This window comes from Thalassophryne amazonica, chromosome 14 (genome assembly GCF_902500255.1).
Source record: "Thalassophryne amazonica chromosome 14, fThaAma1.1, whole genome shotgun sequence".
Lineage (NCBI taxonomy): Eukaryota > Metazoa > Chordata > Actinopteri > Batrachoidiformes > Batrachoididae > Thalassophryne > Thalassophryne amazonica.
The window spans coordinates 45,843,443-45,864,028 of NC_047116.1; the positions used below are offsets into that span (position 1 = coordinate 45,843,443).

At 41.4% G+C, this 20,586-nt stretch overlaps 1 protein-coding gene across 1 annotated transcript in view; it reads left to right on the plus strand.

Moving 5' to 3' along the window:
- lims2 (LIM and senescent cell antigen-like domains 2) overlaps nucleotides 1–20,586 on the plus strand; it is a 36,533-nt gene that overhangs the window by 11,411 nt on the left and 4,536 nt on the right. Inside the window, 7 exon segments of the mRNA XM_034185906.1 lie at nucleotides 3,547–3,613; nucleotides 7,902–8,022; nucleotides 13,298–13,327; nucleotides 13,329–13,445; nucleotides 16,352–16,502; nucleotides 17,780–17,872; nucleotides 18,394–18,442. Coding sequence (XP_034041797.1) covers nucleotides 3,547–3,613; nucleotides 7,902–8,022; nucleotides 13,298–13,327; nucleotides 13,329–13,445; nucleotides 16,352–16,502; nucleotides 17,780–17,872; nucleotides 18,394–18,442 — 628 coding nt within the window.

Here is a 20,586-nt window from a genome sequence, read left to right on the forward strand (position 1 = left end):
GTTCCCTTCTACAAAATAGAGAAGCACTTATTTGTGACAGGAGATCTCAGCAGCACACAGCAAAAACAGAGAGAAAAATGATCAGGAGATACTCATTTTAACATCATTCTGGCGTCATGTTTTAATTTACCTTCACCATGATGGTGTTCAAGGTAGGGATGGGCCCAATCCGATACAGAACCTGGTAGGTTTGATATTGGCGTTATTCACGTATCGGATATTGGAGGAACAGGGCTGATCCACTTTCTAAACCATTGCCACTTTGTCAAATGAATACATGATGTGGTGAGCCTACTTTGCTTCTAAATGCTCTGGGTGGAAAATATACAGTAGTGTTCAGAATAATAGTAGTGCTATGTGACTAAAAAGTTTTTGAGTACCGTATTTTCCGGACTATAAGTCGCACCGGAGTATAAGTCGCACCAGCCACTTTATCCATTATAAAGAAAAATAAACCATAAATAAGTCGCACCGGAGTATAAGTCGCACCAGCCACTTTATCATTATAAAGAAAAATAAACCATAAATAAGTTGCACTGGACTATAAGTCCCATGGACATACAGGTATGTTAACTTAACATGAAAGTTCAGATGATAATATTGTGACGGCTACCGTTTTCAGATGCATATTTCACCAGTCGTAACTTACAATCTGCAGAGTATGATTTTCTTTTTGGTGGCATTTTTCGGGCCTTCTCCGTTGTCTTGTTAAGTTATCAGTAACGTTGAAATTTTTATTTTTCTATGGTAGTCAGAAGTCGCAGGAACAGTCACACAAGCCTTGAGTGCCCTCTCGTGAGCTGCATTTTACCTACAGATATGTTTGTATTTTGCGGACCACATTGCGAGCCGAACCATGCAGCACCTACCTGCGCAGCTCATGACCACCCAGCGTTGTTGATCCAGCTCCTTCCAAGTGCAGACGCTAATCCTCCGCCGTCGCTCAGTGCTCCCATGCAGTTCTCAGCGTCAACTCTGCTCACACTGATATCCAAGGGTTGAAGCTGTTTTGTTAGCCGTCCCGGAATAAACACCATGTTCGTCTGCTTCAAACGCTATTCACAATCTTCGACGCCAGCTCCTTCCAAGTGCACACACTAAACCTCCGCCGTCGCTCACCCGGTGCTCCCACGCAGCTCTCAGCGTCAACTCTGCTCACACTGATATCCAAGGGTTGAAGCTGTTTTGTTAGCCGTCCCGGAATAAACACCATGTTCGTCTGCTTCAAACGCTATTCACAATCTTCGACGCCAGCTCCTTCCAAGTGCACACACTAAACCTCCGCCGTCGCTCACCCGGTGCTCCCACGCAGCTCTCAGCGTCAACTTAAACACTCTGCTCACACTGATATCCAAGGGTTGAAGCTGTTTTGTTCGCCATGCCAGAATAACAGCAAGCACCGTATTCGTCAGCTTCACACGCTGTGGGTGAGGTGAGGAATACGCGTCCAACGTTCTGTTCTCTGATTGGTTATCGCGACCAGCGTGACTTATAGGACGGCCGCCATACTACAGTGTCCATGATGCATTGCATTTCCTTTTCTGGTGGCCATTTTAAAACATAGATCGACTCTGTCACGTAAAATTGTTTTGTTACAGTAAATTAATTGAGATCCTACCGGTATATTTTTCATTTATAAGTCGCACCGGAGTATAGGTCACACCCCCGGCCAAAGCATGTAAAAAAGTGCGACTTATAGTCCGGAAAATACGGTATATTTCTTATTGTTACATGGGAAACAAGGTACCAGTAGATTCAGTAGATTCTCATAAATCTAACAAGACCAAGCATTCATGATATGCACACTCTTAAGGCTATAAAATTGGGCTATTAGTAAAAAAAAAAAAGAAAAGGGGGTGTTCACAATAATAGTAGCATCTGCTGTTGACGCTACGAAATAAAAACTGTTATGGTCAAACTGCTTTTTTAGCAATCCTGTGAATCACTAAACTAGTATTTAGTTGTATAACCACAGTTTTTCATGATTTCTTCACATCTGCGAGGCATTAATTTTGTTGGTTTGGAACCAAGATTTTGCTCGTTTACTAGTGTGGGTCATTGTCCTGTTGAAACACCCATTTCAAGGGCATGTCCTCTTCAGCATAAGGCAACATGACCTCTTCAAGTATTTTGACACATCCAAACTGATCCATGATACCTGGTATGCGATATATAGGTACAACACCATAGTGGGAGAAACATGCCCATATCATGATGCTTGCACCACCATGCTTCACTGTCTTCACTGTGAACTGTGGCTTCAATTAAGAGTTTGGGGTCATCTGACAAACTGTGTGCAGCCCTTGGACCCAAAAAGAACAATTTTACTCTCATCAGTCCACAAAATATTCCTCCATTTCTCTTTAGGCCAGTTGATGTGTTTGGCAAATTGTAACCTCTTCTGCACGTCTTTTATTTAACAGAGGGACTTTGCGGGGAATTCTTGCAAATAAATTAGCTTCACACAGACGTCTTCTAACTGTCACAGCACTTACAGGTAACTCCAGACTGTCTTTGATCATCCTGGAGCTGATCAATGGGTGAGCCTTTGTCATTCTGGTTATTCTTCTATCAGTTTTGATGGTTGTTTTCCGTTTTCTTCCACGCATCTCTTTTTTTTGTTTTTTTTTTTTTGTCCATTTTTAAAGCATTGGAGATCATTGTAGATGAACATCCTATAATTTTTTGTACCTGCGTATAAGTTTTCCCCTCTCCAATTAACTTTTTAATCAAACTACACTGTTCTTCTGAACATTGTCTTGAACGTCCCATTTTCCTCAGGCTTTCAAAGAGAAAAGCATGTTCAACAGGTGCTGGCTTCATCCTTAAATAGGGGACACCTGATTCACACCTGTTTTTTTCCATGAAATTGACGAACTCACTGACTGAATGCCACACTACTATTATTGTGAACACCACCTTTCTACTTTTTTTTTTTTTTACTAATAGCCCAATTTCATAGCCTTAAAAGTGTGCATATCATGAATGTTTGGTCTTGTTGGATTTGTGAGAATCTACTGAATCTACTGGTACCTTGTTTCCCATGTAACAATAAGAAATATACTCAAAACCTGGATTAATCTTTTTAGTCACATAGCACTACTGTTATTCTGAACACTACTGTAAAAATAACCTTAGAAACTGTCATAGTGCTCCTGGTGAAACTGGGATTTTTGTCCTTTTTGGATCAGCAGAAAGGTCTGTTTGCACTGCACTCTGAGTTACCTTTTGATACAACTGAGTGACACTACAGTTAGATTTGGGGACCACCACCCCCCAAGAAAAGGGGGTCTCACACTCAGGAATTCCCACGCCATTCATCCAATTTGCCTGAAATTATCCTCAAGTTAAATGGACAGTCTGGAAAATAATCATATTAATTATTTGTTTTGAAGTCTGTAAATAAGGGCTGAAAACTCTCTAATAAGACATATGGACCAGTAAGGAATGACAGTCCTTACAACACTGGTTTAATACTCACCTTATACTCAGTATATACATGTGGTTCTGTTTAATAATTCTAAACAAACTGAATTTTCTTGACAGTTTGAAGGCAGGAAGTACTGCGAACATGACTTCCAGATGCTGTTTGCTCCCTGCTGCCACCAGTGTGGTGAGTATAGGAATTGCAATGAAGAAAACAAAATATTCAGAGAGTACAAACCTGTTATGGTTAGAGGTCCGGATGCGACTGGACCGGTACAGACGATGAAATCAAATACTGGGAGCAAGATCATAACTGGTTGTGAAAGAAAAGATATTTATTTACAATAACTGGACAAATAATAATGCTGCGCTGGGGGTGCCTGCAGAGTGGAGAGTCATCCCGCTTGTAGTTGTGGAAATTAGGGAGATGCAGGTTCCTGAGCCAGTCTTGTAAGAGAACTGAAATCCTGGAGTATATATTACTGGAGCCAGGGCCAGGTTGGACGCACAGAGCCAAGAACAGGAACTAGGAGAACGGAGGAGAGAGGAAGTGAGTGATTGCACTCGTAACACTGAAGCCTTTAACAACAGACAGTTCACTGAAGGCTTAAAACAGGAATGTTCACAGTTCTGGAAATAATGTTCACAGTCTAGGAAATAAGGTTTGCTGTTCAGGAATCATTCACAGTTCATGAGTTATTTTCAGAGGTCAGAGGCCAGGTGCGTCTTGTGATGCAGTTCCAATTAAGCAGGACTTGACTTTAGAAACGGCTTGGAAAGTTCTTAGTGGTTCAGTGTCAGAGTTCATACAGTTCTTGGAAAACAGTTCTTGGTAGTAGTTCTTGGAGCCAGTTCTTGGAGCCAGTTCTTAGTCAAGCACAGTCACTGACAGGAACAGCGTTTAGAGCGGGCTCTCACAGAACATGAAGGAACTTAACTGAAACGTGGCAGACCTACGCACTCTGTAGCTGAGAGCCGGAGAGTTCCAACATGACATGGTGCAGATAGTCGTGGAGCCATGACCATAAGCGACATTGAAGCTGGGCCGGAGAGTGTATGGAAACCCCAGAGAAATCAATGAGCTCTAATACAGAAATTAGAGTTGGCCAGGTTACCCTTGGAACGAGCTGCGGAGAGCTCAGATGTCAGAGCGCATGGAAGCAGCAGGAGAGACGAAGTCAAAGTCATGGAAGCTTCACGATCAGGATGCAGTGCAAGAATCTGGCAGTAAATAAGCTTAAAGCCTGGATTTAAGTAGCCCGCTGCTGATGAGCCGTTCATGCATAAAAATAGATGGGACAGGGAGGCAGACAAAGGCAGCCCATGGCACAAACCACTGCTAAACCTAAAGATTTCCCCAGGTTTTATGTTATAGCTGCAGTATCTTAAGTTGCAGTTCATAATCTTTTATTAAGAATGAACAAATACTTGGAAGAATGTACATATATGTTTGTCATTATATACAACATTATATGCAAATATACATTTGTTGTTATGAAATTGATTAAATCGACATAAAAAATTTTCTGTTGGATACTTAAAAAAGTACATTTGTACAATTTTGAAACCCAAAAACCATCCCAGTTTATATGTAGACAATTCAGTTCATGTCCTTCAATTTTTGGTTTGGGTTTTTGGGATGATATAGGCTCAGATGTCAAGTTACACAAGATTCTACAATTCAGAACCAGAACCTGTCTTCAAGAGCCAAGTCTTACACTTCCATGTCATTTCTTGAAAATCTGTTAAAGATTTCTTTCTTACAGAGAGAAAGAAAAACAAACATACAAACCACACACAAAAAGGACTCATCTCATTGTGTGTAGACTGGTAGCCTGTCCAGGGTGTACCCTGCTTGCTCAGTGCCCCATGGGATAGCCTCCATCAATTCAGTTCAATTCAGTTTATTTATATAGCACCAAATCACTCCAAAGGCGCTTCACATGGGTAAGGTGTAACCTTGCCAACCCCTTGAGCAAGCACACAAGTCAGGACAGGACAGTGGTCAGGAAAACTCCTTATGGTGTGTTTTTTTGTTTTAGGAAGAAACCTCAAGTAGCGCAGACTCGCAGGGGTAATGCACTGCTTCAGAAATTCTAACAGTAACAGAGATCAAATGAACAAAGTACAGACAAAAAAAGTTTTCAGCATGAAAAACAAAGTCTGGAACAGATCTGATTCTGATTGAAGTCCCAATTGTGGGTCATAGTTAAGTCAGCATCCAGTTTGGCAGGTTGTCATGGATAAGTGTGCAGGTTTGCCTTCATCCAGGGGTCCATCCCGCACTTTACCCTGAATTGGAATAGTTAGATTTTTAAAAAATGAATGAATGAATCTCATTCTCTGTTGTTAATCACTTACTCCGTGACAGATCAGAAACTATTACATCATGTTATAGGCAAAAGATGGGGTACGCCCTGAACAGGCCCCCAAACTTTTAAAGCAATTAATTTACATTACATTTGGCTGATGCTTTTGTCCAAATTGACTTCCCAGGCCAGTGTGAAGATATAATCTCTCTGCCTAGTCCTGGATCATCCCCGGGGTCTCCTCCCAGCAGGAACACCTCCCTAGGAAGGTGCCCAGGGGGCATCCTTACCACATGCCCAAACCACCTCAGCTGGCTCCTTTCAAAACAAAGGAGCAGCGGCTCTACACCGAGCCCCTCAGGGATGGCAAAGCTTCTCACCTTATCATTAAGGGAGACACCAGCCACCCTCCTCAGGAAACCCATTTTGGCCGTTTATACCCACAGTCTACTTCTTTTGGCCATGACCCAACCCTCATGACCATAGGTGAGAGTAGGAATGAAGATTGACCAGTAGATCGAGAGCTTCACCTTTTGGCCCAGCTCCCTTTTCTTCACAACAGTACGGCAGAGCGAATGCAACACACCCCTGCTGTGCAGATTTCTCCGGCCAGTCTCACACTCTATTGTCCCACTCGTGAACAAGACCCTGAGGCACTTGAACTTCACTTGGGGCAAGACCCCCTTCCCTACCCAGAGTAGGTAATCCATCAGTTTCCTACTGAGAACCATGGCCTCAGATTTGGAGGTGCTGATCCCCATCCCAGCTGCTTCACACTTGGCTGTGAACCGATCCAAAGAGTGCTGGAGGTCACAGGCCGATGTAGCCAGCAGGACCACATCATCTGGAAAAAGAAGTGATGAGACCCTCAGCTCACCAAACTGAAGATCCTGCTCCCCCGACTACACCTGGATATCCTGTCTATGAATATCAAAACAGGATTGGTGACAAGGTGCAGCCCTGGTGGAGGCCAATCTCCACTGTGAGCGAGTCCGACTTACTGCAGAGGACCCGAACAAAGCACTCTCTTTGAGAGTAAAAAGATTGGATGGCCCTGAGAAGGGACCCCCCTCACTCCATACTCCTGCAATACCTCCCCCAGCATCTCCCAGGGTACCCGGTAATACACCTCCAGTTCCACAAAACACAAGTAGAGGGGATGGGCATACTCCTAGGCACCCTCCAGGATCTTTGTGAGAGTGAAGAGCTGGTCGGTTGTTCCACAGCCAGAACGGAAACCCGCATTATTAAAACTTAATGTACCATTATTGCATAGTGCTAACAATATTTATGATATGAATGTACTATCGGCCCTTTGTGGATTATGTTTGTTAGAATAATACTTAGTCTGTTGGCTTTTTGAAATTAAAACTCTTATGTGTCAAACTCTTTCTATGACAGTTCTCTTTTTGTTATTTGTATTATTATAATGCTACATGCACTCTGATTGGCTCATTTCCAGTCTGATATTTTCCCACATCAGACTGGTTCCCATGACAATAAATCCATAACACGTATCACACTCGTTACAAACCAGAAAGCTAAAAACATGATTAGAAAAAACAAGTCGTACATGAACATACTCCATAAATATCTAAACAGCACTAGGAAAAACACACAGATTGAAAGCTTACCAGCTAACGACTGGACCACTTGTTCTCAGTTTCTTCACAGAGGTGACGTGAACAGGTCTGACTATGAGCCTTCAGCAGCTTTTATATTTGGGCGATACTGCAAGTTTGCTGTTTATATATATATATATATATATATATATATATATATATATATATATATATCGTAGCCATATAATAATTCGGTCTGTAAGGGAATATCAGATCTCTGTGTTTTTTGCACAGACCTCGCTAACACTTGGTCTGTACTTACACCTCAGTCTGATATTTTCCCATACAGACCTCTCGCTCATTTAATAATCCTTCAATATTTGGGTCTTAATTTTGTCAAAACAAAAATAGACTGTCTTTTAAGTGGGGTTGTTATCTTTATATTTAAAAGTAAAGTATTCTGGAACAGAGTACCAGCTTGTTTGACTTGCCATATACTGTATGTACTATAGAAATATGTACTGCAGAGTTTAGATATGGAATTTCCATGTGTGCCATAATATTTCTGCTGAAAACGTTTAACATTACTTTGTTCTTGTCCCAGGAGAGTTCATCATTGGCCGTGTGATCAAGGCCATGAACAACAGTTGGCATCCAGACTGTTTTTGCTGTGATATCTGCCATGCTGTGCTTGCTGATGTTGGCTTTGTTAAAAATGCTGGAAGGTCAGTTAATTAGTTAATAAAGTTGTTGTTCATTGTGTGTTTACATCAATTACTCTGCAACAAAGCAGGAACAAAAAAGTCAAATAGTTAAGTTTAATTAGTTTATTTGCACAGCACAAAATCACAACATACCATATTCGCACGTCTGAACACCCTGGGTGTTACCCACGAAATTCTGTTGAAGGGGTGGGGGGTGGCGTTTGCACAAAAATATTAAATACAAAATCGGCCAATATTGCGTTTGTCAGGCCGCAAATACAAATATCTAATTTCGTCACAATTATTGAATATATCACCTGTCTGTATCTGTTTTTCCTATCTTTTTTGTCATTTATTAAATGTGTTCTTTGTCAGCTGTCTGGCACAACAAAAATAAATAAATGGTAATGGACGATGGACACTCAATTTTCAGTCCTACACATGACAATAATTTACTTCACTGAAACATTTTGCAAAGCATTATATGAAAGCAGAAAAGTAATGGAAGCTTCAAAAGCTCCTACCTGTTTAAATCCAGGCGACTCTGGAGTGAAATAATCCATTTGTTGCTGTCCATGATTCCTGTTTGCTAAGATATAAAAATCCATAATTTTCCAGTCAGTCTCTCACTGAAAACAGTGGAACATCGAGGCTGTCACTGAATGTCAACATGTGAACTAATTTTTCTCCGTTTTCACATTCACAAGGTCCAGAAATGGTCCTTTGCTTACACTGTGATGCCCTGACAAAGTGTTTAAGTATTTGTCCGTTGGCAAATTTGTCAGTCTCCCATGGAGCTGGGGCGGCAATGGACAGGCGACGTCACATTTCCACAGAGAATCCACAATGAGCAGAAGGATTTTCCCAGTTTATAAAATGTCTGCATTTTAGAAGTTTGGTCTGGAAGTATGACAGTATGTTTCTTCACTGTTTGTGTGGCCCACTCCTCCTCACAGAGAGGGGCGAGAGAGAGAGGGAGAGAGGGAAGGTGGAAAAAGAAAGAGCAAGACACAGAGAGAGAGCTCTCCTGTGCTGGTCTTTTCTCAGGTGGTGCTGTTGTTTTGGTCAATCAGAAAGCCAGAATGATCCATCAGACAGCCGCAGGAAAAATCCAAAACATAGAGCACAAACCGGCAAACAAAGGTGTGGGCATTGTTAAAGCTCTCTCCGCCTCATCTCTGCTCAAAGTTTTGAAAATGCACGAAACTTCCTGTTGAATTTTGTGGACATCAGCTGACAAGGAACTCATTTTGCAAATGTAAAAACCGTGTGACTGTTGCTTGTACAAAGCTAGCCATTGACAGAGAACCCTTCCAGATTCTTGCACAAGAATCTCACAATAAGACCACAAGACAAACGGAAGACGTCATGACAAGTCAAATGCAGAAGAGATGGGAAAAACATTGTGAAAACTCATTTTTTGGTTTTTACAATGTGCTGGGGGTCACAGGATTAATTTATTTTAGGTGGGTGTTTAATAACCTTTAATTTAAAAAATAATAATTTAATTCCATGTGGGCATTTAACTAACTTTCTTCCAAAAAAGGGGGTGGGCTGATTCTCAGCCTTGGGCCCTCAGACGCGCAAATACGGTAAGTTGCCCCAAGGTGATTCACAACAGTGAGTGGTATTTGAGAATTTTTAATATTTGTCTCCATTTTTTGTGCCTTAAAGGAGAACTAAGTTTGGTCCATTTTTTTTGTTGTTTCATCTGTTTTGTGGTCACATTCTTCTCTACATAGCTCCTCCTACAGCTCAGGAGTATACGAGGTCTGTCAATAAAGTATAGGTCCTTTTTATTTTTTTTCAAAAACTATATGGATTTCATTCATATGTTTTTACGTCAGACATGCTTGAACCCTCGTGCGCATGTGTGAGTTTTTCCACGCCTGTCGGTGACGTCATTCGCCTGTGAGCACTCCTTGTGGGAGGAGTCGTCCAGCCCCTCGTCGGAATTCCTTTGTCTGAGAAGTTGCTGAGAGATTGGCGTTTTGTTTGATCAAAATTTTTTCTAAACCTGTGAGACACATCGAAGTGGATACGGTTCGAAAAATTAAGCTGGTTTCGGTGAAAATTTTAACGGCTGATGAGAGATTTTGAGGTGATACTGTCGCTTTAAGGACTTCCCACGGTGCGAGACGTCGCACAGCGCTCTCAGGCGCCGTCGTCAGCCTGTTTCAAGCTGAAAACCTCCACATTTCAGGCTCTATTGATCCAGGACGTCGTGAGAGAACAGAGAAGTTTCAGAAGAAGTCAGTTTCAGCATTTTATCCGGATATTCCACTGTTAAAGGAGATTTTTTTAATGAAAGACGTGCGGGCGTAATGCAGCGTCGGCTCGCAATCCGCTGCGACACTCCGCCACAGGAAAAACACCTCTGTTGGAAGCCTTAAGGACAAGTTGGAACATGTCCAGCTGTTTCTCATATACTCACTCCACTGAAAGCCATCAAAAGCCGCCTGGATTTTACAAATGGTTATCAACACGGAGGTCGTGTTTTTCCTGTGCCGCCGCACCGCGCCGGCTGCGTCCCGACGCACGGATCCGTCCAGCACGTCTTTCATTAAAAAAATCTCCTTTAACAGTGGAATATCCGGATTAAAAATGCTGAAACCGACTTCTTCTGAAACTTTCTCTGTTCTCTCACGACGTCCTGGATCAATAGAGCCTGAAATGTGGAGGTTTCAGCTTGAAACAGGCTGACGACGGCGCCTGGGACCGCTGCGCGACGTCTCGCCCCGTGGGAAGTCCTTAAAGCGACAGTATCACCTCAAAATCTCTCATCAGCCGTTAAAAATTTTCACCGAAACCAGCCTTAATTTTTAGAACCGTGTCCACTTCGATGTGCCTCACAGGTTTAGAAAAAATTTTGATCAAACAAAGCGCCAGTCTGTCAGCAACTTCTCAGACAAAGGAATTCCGACGAGGGGCTGGACGACTCCTCCCACAAGGAGTGCTCACAGGCGAATGAACGTCACCGACAGGCGTGGAAAAACTCACGCATGCGCACGAGGGTTCAAGCATGTCTGACGTAAAAACATATGAATGAAATCCACATAGTTTTTGAAAAAAATAAAAAGGACCTATACTTTATTGACAGCCCTCGTATGTCACAAAACTGTTGTTAAAAAAAGTCAATGCCGCATCTCGTTCTCCATGTACATTTGCTTTTGTGCAATCCATGGAACCGTGCCAAGAAGCAGAAATATACAGAGGACAGAGTTTATCGCAAGCGGATCTCTCTCCTCTCTCGCATCTCTCTCTCTGTTTCTCACTCTTCGCTGGCCCCACTGTCTCAATGTCATTTAAATGGAGCTTTTTGAAATGGGAAGCATACATCAGGCAAAACATTGTCAAAGCAATGCTCTCTCGCTCTCTGCCCCCCTCTCTATCTCTCTGCCTGTCTTCGCTTATGCAATCTCTCTCTCTGCTTCTCTTTTGTCTCTGCCCCACTCTATCTCTTTTTTCTTTCTGCTGCTCTCCCCACACACACTCTCTCTCTCTGTCTGTCTCCTCTCTCTGCGAGGATGTGCCTGATCAGTGAGGAAATATGACATCTTGCTTTCCGATGAACGTCACTCAAACGCTTCAGCCCAGCAGCAGGAACGAGGTCTGCATCTGTTTTTCACACTTCTTTATCTTTCATCTCTATTATTCTCCCAAAGTTGACCCTATTGTGACCTCTTGTTCTGTCTTGCTGTTTTTCTCTTCCTCTCAGACTGGTTTTTTCTTTTTTTCGCTGGCTCCACGACAATGACGAACGTATAAGAAATAAAACCTTAGTGTCTTGTTCTCATAGCCACTAGCTCTGCGATGCCTCAACAGAGGAGCATGTATGTGTTGTTGTTGTAGTGCAGTAAAGCAGTTCATGTTTCTTGCAAGACCCATGGCTCTCTCACAAGACACTGGGTTGGTGTCTCTGAAGTTGCAAGTGTGTTTTTGCTACGAGACCCTTGGTGGGAGAGAGAGAGGGCCCCCATTCTCCTCAAAAAAATAATTTAACTATTACAGTTACTCCATCCATTCATCCATTTTCTTCTGCTTTATCCGGAGTACAGGTGGTAAACCCACACGGTGACACTTCAGTGTCACTTTTTCAGGCTGAGGATGACCAGGCCATCCCATGGATATAATGTCAGCGACCAAACTTAACTCCCAGCCTTGCTTATTATAAGGAGCCCTCATATCACTGTTCTGAGCAAAGTGGCTCTAAACCTCTGTTGTTGAAGCATAGGGGTCTGGAATCACTCTTGTTCTGGCCTCTTGCCTGAGACTAGTTTACTTGGAACAGGTTGGGGAACTCATCCAGGACATCCATAAGTAGAATTGTTGCTTTATCATTTATACTTGGCCAGGTGAAGTGATTCAAGCATCTGTCTGTCCCCAGATACCGCCTTTTGGCAAGGTTCTGTGTACATCTAACTGAATGGAGATTCTGCAGCACACTAAGAATGTGTTAGACTGATTATATATCCCATCTGGTTTTGGAATTCCTTGGTGTCTCCCAGGATGAACTATAGGCTGTTGTTGGGGAGATGAACATCTGGGTTTGCATGCTGCTACTCCATCCCGGCCATAGGAGAGCCAAGGGCGGATAGAGTATGACTAAATAAGATCAACTTTATTTATCCCAGCGGATATTATTTTGCCAGAGAACCGAAACAGTGAACAATGGTTTTTGTTTTTTGTTTTGTTTTTTTGCTTGTTTTGTTTTGTTTTTTACAATAATTACAACAAATTTTTGTGAAATGACTGGAAGACATTTGCACAAGATGTTCAAAATAAATATTGTAGTTCATTACATTTCCATCCTATTGTCCTGCTGCAATAAATGCTATCAAAGGCAGATATAAAAGCTATAGCTCAGCTCATTGTGCTTCATGGAAGTTATTGCAGGTAATGCACAAATTGGGCAGGGTTGAAGATTAAATCAACTGTGAATGTGTAATGTTCATAACCCTTGGTGAGTTAAACAACTCCATATGTGCTGTTTGAGTAAAAGTTTAGAAATGGCACATCTATTGTGGGAGGTTGATGTTTTGATGTCTGTATTTTTGCATCTTATTGCACAACTGCAACCAGGGTTATCCTCTCCTTGAAGTTCAGAATTTGGTTTTTGGTATAAGTAAACAGAGTGATCTCCTTCCACCTGTGGAGCTGTTTTAGTTGGCTGGCCTTGTGTTAGATACTACAGTATATTGAGCCATGCCAGAGGATCAATACAGTATCCTGTTTCTCTCTGTCTTCCTTTTTTCCAGTGTCTTCCCTGCTCACCTGCCCTTCTTTCCCAAATCAGGCACCTCTGTCGGCCATGTCACAACAAAGAAAGCTCGGGGCCTTGGCAAGTACATCTGTCAGAAGTGCCATGCCATCATTGATGAGCAGCCTCTTCTGTTCAAGAATGACCCCTACCACCCTGATCACTTCAACTGCAACAACTGCGGGTAAATACGTGGACACAAATCTGTGCCAGTCTCATAAGTGTCATCTTCAAGCTTATAGATGTGGCCTTCTAAGCCCATAGTCAGCAGTTATAGTTTATCTTAACTTACATTTGACTCAGCTGCTACCTCTTATCCAGTCGTATTGTAATGAATGAAGTAATATGCAATTACATGATTTTGGTATCGGTTTAATGTGTAAATATTTTAATTAATCATGTACTTGGGCTATGGAAATGAAAATTTGAAAAGGAAATACTGTATATGTTTCAAAAGCAATAAAGGCACATACACAGTAAAATCACCAGTGTAAAACTAACACTGACAGTGTTAAATTAACACTGCCAGTGTACATTTGGTCCTACTCTGGTCAGAGTAGGACCATATGTACCCTGTCAGTGTAATTTAACACTGGTGATTTTACTGTGTAATATGCTTTTTTTTTATTACTATCACATGTTTCTGTGTAAGCTCTCAGTTGTCCAGGTGGTTTCCAAAGTAGAGAAGCTTGAATCTTCGACTGGACTGGGTTGCTTGACGCGAGGACATTTCGCTTCAAATCGCAGAAGCTTCCTCAGCTAAAATTCTTGCTCTGGTGGTCTGACTTCTGTCTTGACTCTTGTAGAGAAGAATAATCAAGAAGTCACAAAAGCTGGAGTTTTAAACCTAACCAGACCCCTCCTACCGAGAGGCAGACTGCTATAGGCTGGTGACTAAACAATAGCTCTAATTAGCACCTATTGTGCTCTAGTTAGCACCCTCCTAATGACAGGGCAGCTGTCCCTCTCCTGATGGTTCCCTTGATGACTCTGCTGATGACGTGAATGACTCATTACCATGAACAAAAGACAAACTGCTTTGACCTGAGTACCCCATTGTAAACAGGGGATAAAGCGTGTCTCAGACCCCCTCCCCGGTTAAGGCTGGGTTTCAAACGTTTCACAAAGAATGCCTCCTTGACCCCTCTCTCAAACCATTTCTTCTCTATTAGCCAGAGAGAAGAAATGTGACTTCTTGATTATTCTTCTCTACAAGAGTCAAGACAGAAGTCAGACCACCAGAGCAAGCCATCAAATATATGTGCCATTCTGGATCAGTGCCATTAGCGGCTTCAATTGTGCAACCCAGAAACAATATTTTAGGTTTGGAAGCTTTAAGACCACCATCAAGTTTAGATATAAGGTTTTACAGTCTAATTCTAGTGCGTTTTTTCGTAATATGAAATGTGAAATTATTTATACAGTTGATCAAACATTGACTTTGGAATTTCTACAGGTAACATCTGAAATAAATAAAGCAAAGCAACCTTAGCAAAACATTCATACGGATACTTTAACATGACCAAGCAGAGGGAGGGGGAGCACAGACCATCATTCCAAGTCATTAGTAATACACCAAATCATTTTATCATGCTTCATACAGATTATGTAGAGATGAGGAGTATATATGCAGGTATTTAATACCTTCTTTAGACCATTTAAATCCACCCTGGAGTTTTATGCTCTCTAGATTTCCCGCTGATATCCAGAGCCTCTGGGTTTTGTTGTTGTTTTTGTTTTTGCCATGTTTACCTTATATCCTGAATAATACCCATAATACTGAGAAATTAATTCCTTTAAGTGTGATATTTTTGACGTTGATTTTGTCAGATATAATAATAATACATCATCAGCATATAATGATATTTTATGTGCTTCTTTATTTATGGCAATTCCTTGTCATTGTCTCTGATGACCTGGACCAGTGGTTCAATGCTAGTGGCAAACAGCAAGGTTGATAGAGAGCAGACTTGTCTGCATCCCCCTTTGAGAATCTCTCAGATCTATACCCATTGACTTTAATAGCCACCTGTGCAGGTGAGTATAATGTTTGTATCCAATTTATAAAATTAGGGCTGAATTTAAATGACTCAAATGTGTGAAACAAATATTGCCATGAAGCCCGGTCAGATGCCTTTTGGGCATCCAGGGATATAATCATTGATTCTGACATCTGTCCTTTTTGATGGGATGTTTAATAGGCGCCGTAAATTGTTTCCATCGTATCTCCAAGTGATACATCCAGTCTAATCAGGATGAATAATTTGGGTGATTGCCTGATTAACTCATCTGGTTAAATTGCTGTGAGTATACGCAGATTCGTATATGCTTTTAACAATAGGGGAGACAGCAGGTCTTAGTTTTATAAAATTAATTAAAGGACATTCATGTTATTTAATGTCCTAGTTAGCAACAGAACATCAAAGCATTCATGACTGTAAATCTATCCATGCACATGCTGTAATTAGTGGTCATTGATGTGGTTTATTGCTAATTATTCCCCACGCTCAGCCAGTTAGCAGCTGCATTTCTGAAAAATGTGTCCTCAGTGAGCTTTAAAACTGGTCTTGATGCCGAAATAGCCGTTTTGATATGAAAATGTGGTAAATTCTGCAGGAACTCTGAAAAAGATGTCTTATGCCACACCTTGCTCACTAGCGCACCCCTGATTTGGTGCGTCTTAGTGGCCATCATGTCATTTCTATGCATAAATTCAGTTCAAGCACAAATTTCTGTATTTCAGGATAATAGTTTCTGGCAGCCGTGGTGACCAAGTAGTTAGTGTACTTGGTTTCAGTGCGGAAGGTTCCCGGTTCAAATCCCACCCCTGCCACATTTCTCCATGTAATGTGGAGTTGTGTCAGAAAGGGCATCCACGGTAAAACTTGTGCCAATTCAACATGCAGATCCACCATGGATTTGCTGTGGCTTCCCCGAGTGCAAAACCAGGGAGCAGCCGAAGGGACTTACTTACATGATAATAGTTTGCATCCATTAACTGTGAAATGTTTTCAGTTTGTTTTTCCTCATTTTTGTGTGACCCCAATGAATGCTGCATATGTGGCTTGCTATGTCTTTATGTCTCTGCAGAAAGGAGCTAACTGCTGATGCACGAGAGCTGAAAGGGGAACTCTACTGTCTGCCATGCCATGACAAGATGGGTGTCCCCATCTGTGGAGCCTGCAGGAGACCGATTGAGGGCCGTGTAGTTAATGCCATGGGCAAGCAGTGGCACGTGGAGGTGTGTTGTTTAACAAATGGACATTTAAAAATTAAATGTTAAGCTTGGGATACATTTTTGTAATAGTTTGTTTGGCATATGTAGTTTTTGTGTGGTTTCCAAAATTATACTTTGTTTGGGTAGAAAACAGCTCCAAATGCCTGAATTAATAAAAACAACAAACACAAAAATATACAATATATAATAAAAAATATATATATTTTAGACATGGTTTTCTCACCAGGAGTGGTTTATTTTTACTTTGATTTGATATGATATGATCAAAAGTTTTTGCTATTGTCTTTTTTTTTTTTTACAATCCTCTGCAGATGGGGGTAGGTTTACTTGAGATTGCACAAAATCTGAGTTTCTCATGAGAAGAACTTGAACAGGATGACCACTGATGGAAGACTGGCTCATTATCTCCAGGATTTATAGTTTACAGAGCAGGAGAATGTGCATTCAGGCCTTTTTTTTTACCATATTATTGAACATTTGTTAAGAATCTGTACAAGAAGAAACATCTGTAGGAGATTATGTGCCTTAAAATAGTGCTGGAGAGTATCGTCCTGCATAGGCCTGCAACACATTCCACACACAAAAAAACAAAAGGTTAGAAGGGCAATTTATTCTAGATGTAACAATTAAAAGTCATCACTTATACAGCCAGTTTTCTTGAGACAAGTCAGGGGATGGATACATAAACATTTCCAAGTCACTGAATATTTCATACACTTCATTTATATCAGTTGTTCAGAAATGCAAACAGTGTGGTACTGTGTAGTAAATCTATTTCAAGGAGGCAGTTATCAAAAACTAAGTGTCCGTGCTGCAAGGAGATGAGTGAGGGAAGACAATAAGGCACAACTCTGAAACAATGTTTAACTTCTATGGATCTGCATGGAGAAACTGGGAATGGTGCAACAATTTTATCTTTGAATTTTACATATTGTCCCAACTTTTTCTGATTTGCAGTTGTTTGTTGCATTTCTGAAATTGCAGAACTCCTATAAAGAGAAGTGTTATATTTTATTGTTTGTTTGTTTTTAAACTTGGTAGAAGAAATGTAAACACCATCTATCTATTCTAAACAGATGTATGTGTATACTCTAGTCAGCTGAACTTGCAGCAGTAATCACAGAATTTAACAGTTCCCGAAACTATTTAGTTTAACATAAGCACAGTGACAAGACTACAGTGGTACAATGTGTAAGGCAAACCGCTCTGCTGCATGTAGCACGGTCTGCGTGTGATTACCTTCTGACTGATGTCTGTGCTAAAACTGTGCTTGTTTGCAGCATTTTGTGTGTGCTAAGTGCGAGAAACCCTTCCTGGGACACCGTCACTATGAACGCAAGGGACTGGCCTACTGTGAGACTCATTACAACCAGGTAAACAAAAAACGTGTTTTGGTCTTTCAGTAGTAATGGTAAAAAATGATTTTGCTGCAAAAAATGTGCCAGGTGTGACCACCTGTGACTACATTTGCAGCACACAGGAAAAAAAAAACCTCTTGTACAGACATTAAGACTGTATCAACATGTCAAAACTGTACAATGTCTCTAAAATGTCACCGTAGCGGCCCGTACTCCTTGAAATGAAGCAATGTTTAACAGTACACAAAATGGCATTTTACAAATTTTACTTTGAACAGTGTGTTTGTGAATCTGAGATGGAGATGACGTCTGACAACACTTCCTGCCGATAAGCCAATGCAGTGACTCCACCTAGTGTTAGATATTTTTAATTTAGTTGCAACACAAAAACTGCAGCCTGTTTCCATGAGGTCTGAATGCAGTATGTTATAGAGAATAAAAGTAGTATTGCACTGTACTGCATAATTTAATGAATCCAAAATAGGTCTTTGCTGCCTCGATAATCTTCATTGTTTCTCTTCTGTCTTCTTTCTCAGCTGTTTGGAGATGTTTGCTACCACTGCAATCGTGTTATTGAAGGAGATGGTAAGATGATTTACTAAAAATAACTTGTTACTTGCAGTGCATAATGGATAAATCATTTATTATACTTGGAGGTGGTTGTGGATGGTGCTGTTAATACCACATTACAGTCTTGTTCTGGTGTGGGTTATCTGACAGAGTGATGGAGGTCATGCTTTGATTAGCATTTAAAAGACATACTTGACTGTGGGACTAGAGAGTGTGTTCCAGTTATAGAGGACTCACACTTCCTGGGAAAGCTTCTGCCAGGGTAATAGAGAGAAGACTTAAACCATTAGTCGAACCTCAGAATCAGGAGGACCAATGCGGGTCATGGAACAGTGGATCAGCTCTTTCCTCACAAGGATATTAGAGGGGTCTTGGGAGTATGGCCAACCAGTCTACATGTGTTCTGTGGACTTGGAAAAGATGTATTACCAGGTCCCTTGGGGTATCCTGTGGGGGGTGCTGCTGGAATATGGGGTACCAGATTTGCTGCAACATGCAATCTAGTCTCTTTATGACCAAAGTAGGAGCTGTGTCCACATTCTCAGCTTTACATCAGACCTGTTTCTGGGTATTGGTCTCCACCAGGGCTGCACCTTGTCACCAATCCTGTTTGTGATATTCATGGATGGGATTTCAAGGTGCAGTCAGGGACCCGAGAGTGTCCAGTTTGGTGACCTCAGAGTTGCATCTCTGCTTTTTGCAGATGATGTGGTTCTGTTAGCTTCATCAGGCAGTGACCTCCAATGGACACTGAGCATGTTTGAGACTGTGTGTGAAACGACTGGGATGACAATCAGCACCTCCAAATCTGAGATCTCATGCATGGGCATAAGTTGGAGCGTTAGATCGATGGACGGATTGGGGCAGTGTCTAAAATTTTACAGATGCTGTACCACACTGTTGTGGTGAAGAAGGAGCTGAGCTGGAAGGTGGGGCTCTCATTTTGCCAGTCGATTTATGCTCCTATCCTTACCTATGGTCCTGAGCATTGGATAATGACTGAAAGAATAAGATTGCTGATACAAATGACAGAAATGAGATTCCTTGTCAGGTATCTGGGTTTACACTCCTGGGCAGGGTGAGAAGCTCGATTATCCTAGTGAGGATGCCCTCTGGTCATCTCCCTAGGGAGGTCTTCCAGCTACGTCCAACCGGGAGGAGGCCCGGGGAAGATCCAGGACAGCATGGAGTGATTGTATTTCCTAGCTGGCTTGGGAACACCTTGAGATCCCCCAGGAAAAGTTACAGGTCTTGCAGGGCTGTGAAAACATAGTGGATCCGCCAAATTCTGCAGATTTCATCATTGTGGGGGGGAATTACAAATCAGTACAAATCAGTATCCTCGGATCCGCGGAATTTTGAGGAGAAAAAAGCCTGGCTGTTGCGACAGTTGTCGTAAAGCGGGACTGGTTGGTTGCTGCGCACTGATCTGTATATATCTTGCCACTCCCAACTTATGCAGACCGCACATAGATAGCTTGTTAGAACGTCAACCATTTCAATTAATAACAGCTGATTCTCTCATTTACTTATTTTTGTTCTTCGGATAATGTAAGATTGATCCCTCCTAATCTATGCCTGCTCTGATTAGCTATTTGATTTATTCTCTTTCTTTTATTACTTTGACACTTTGTTCCCTTCTATTCTCACTTACTCATATCTCACTGGGACAAATACTCAGTTCTAAAAATTATCATTCTTTAATCAAAGTTTATACAAGTGTTGTGGAATCATCAGCAAGCTTTATGTATTGGTACCATATCATGAACAAAAGTTGATGGATAACAAAAGTCATGACGGATATCACAGAAATAGTGATTTTTTTTTTTTTAAATAGCTGCACCAAAAGCATAAAACACCACTTAACTAGCTACAGGAGAGTTGGTTTTCCCTGCAGTGACAACATTTATTACACACAGCTCTATGAGCTTCAGCCTAATATAATAAAGCTCGTAGCAACAACACCTAAAGCTCCAAAACTATGCATAAGTAGACCTAATAAATGTCTTAAATAGTTCGTCCAACACAAAATACAACCTGTGGCTACGCATGTTGAGTTAATAAGCCACTTAAAATTATATTATTATTATTATTATTATATCTTTGCCTATATAAGATAAGATAAACTTTATTGATCTCACAGAGGAGAAATTCACGTT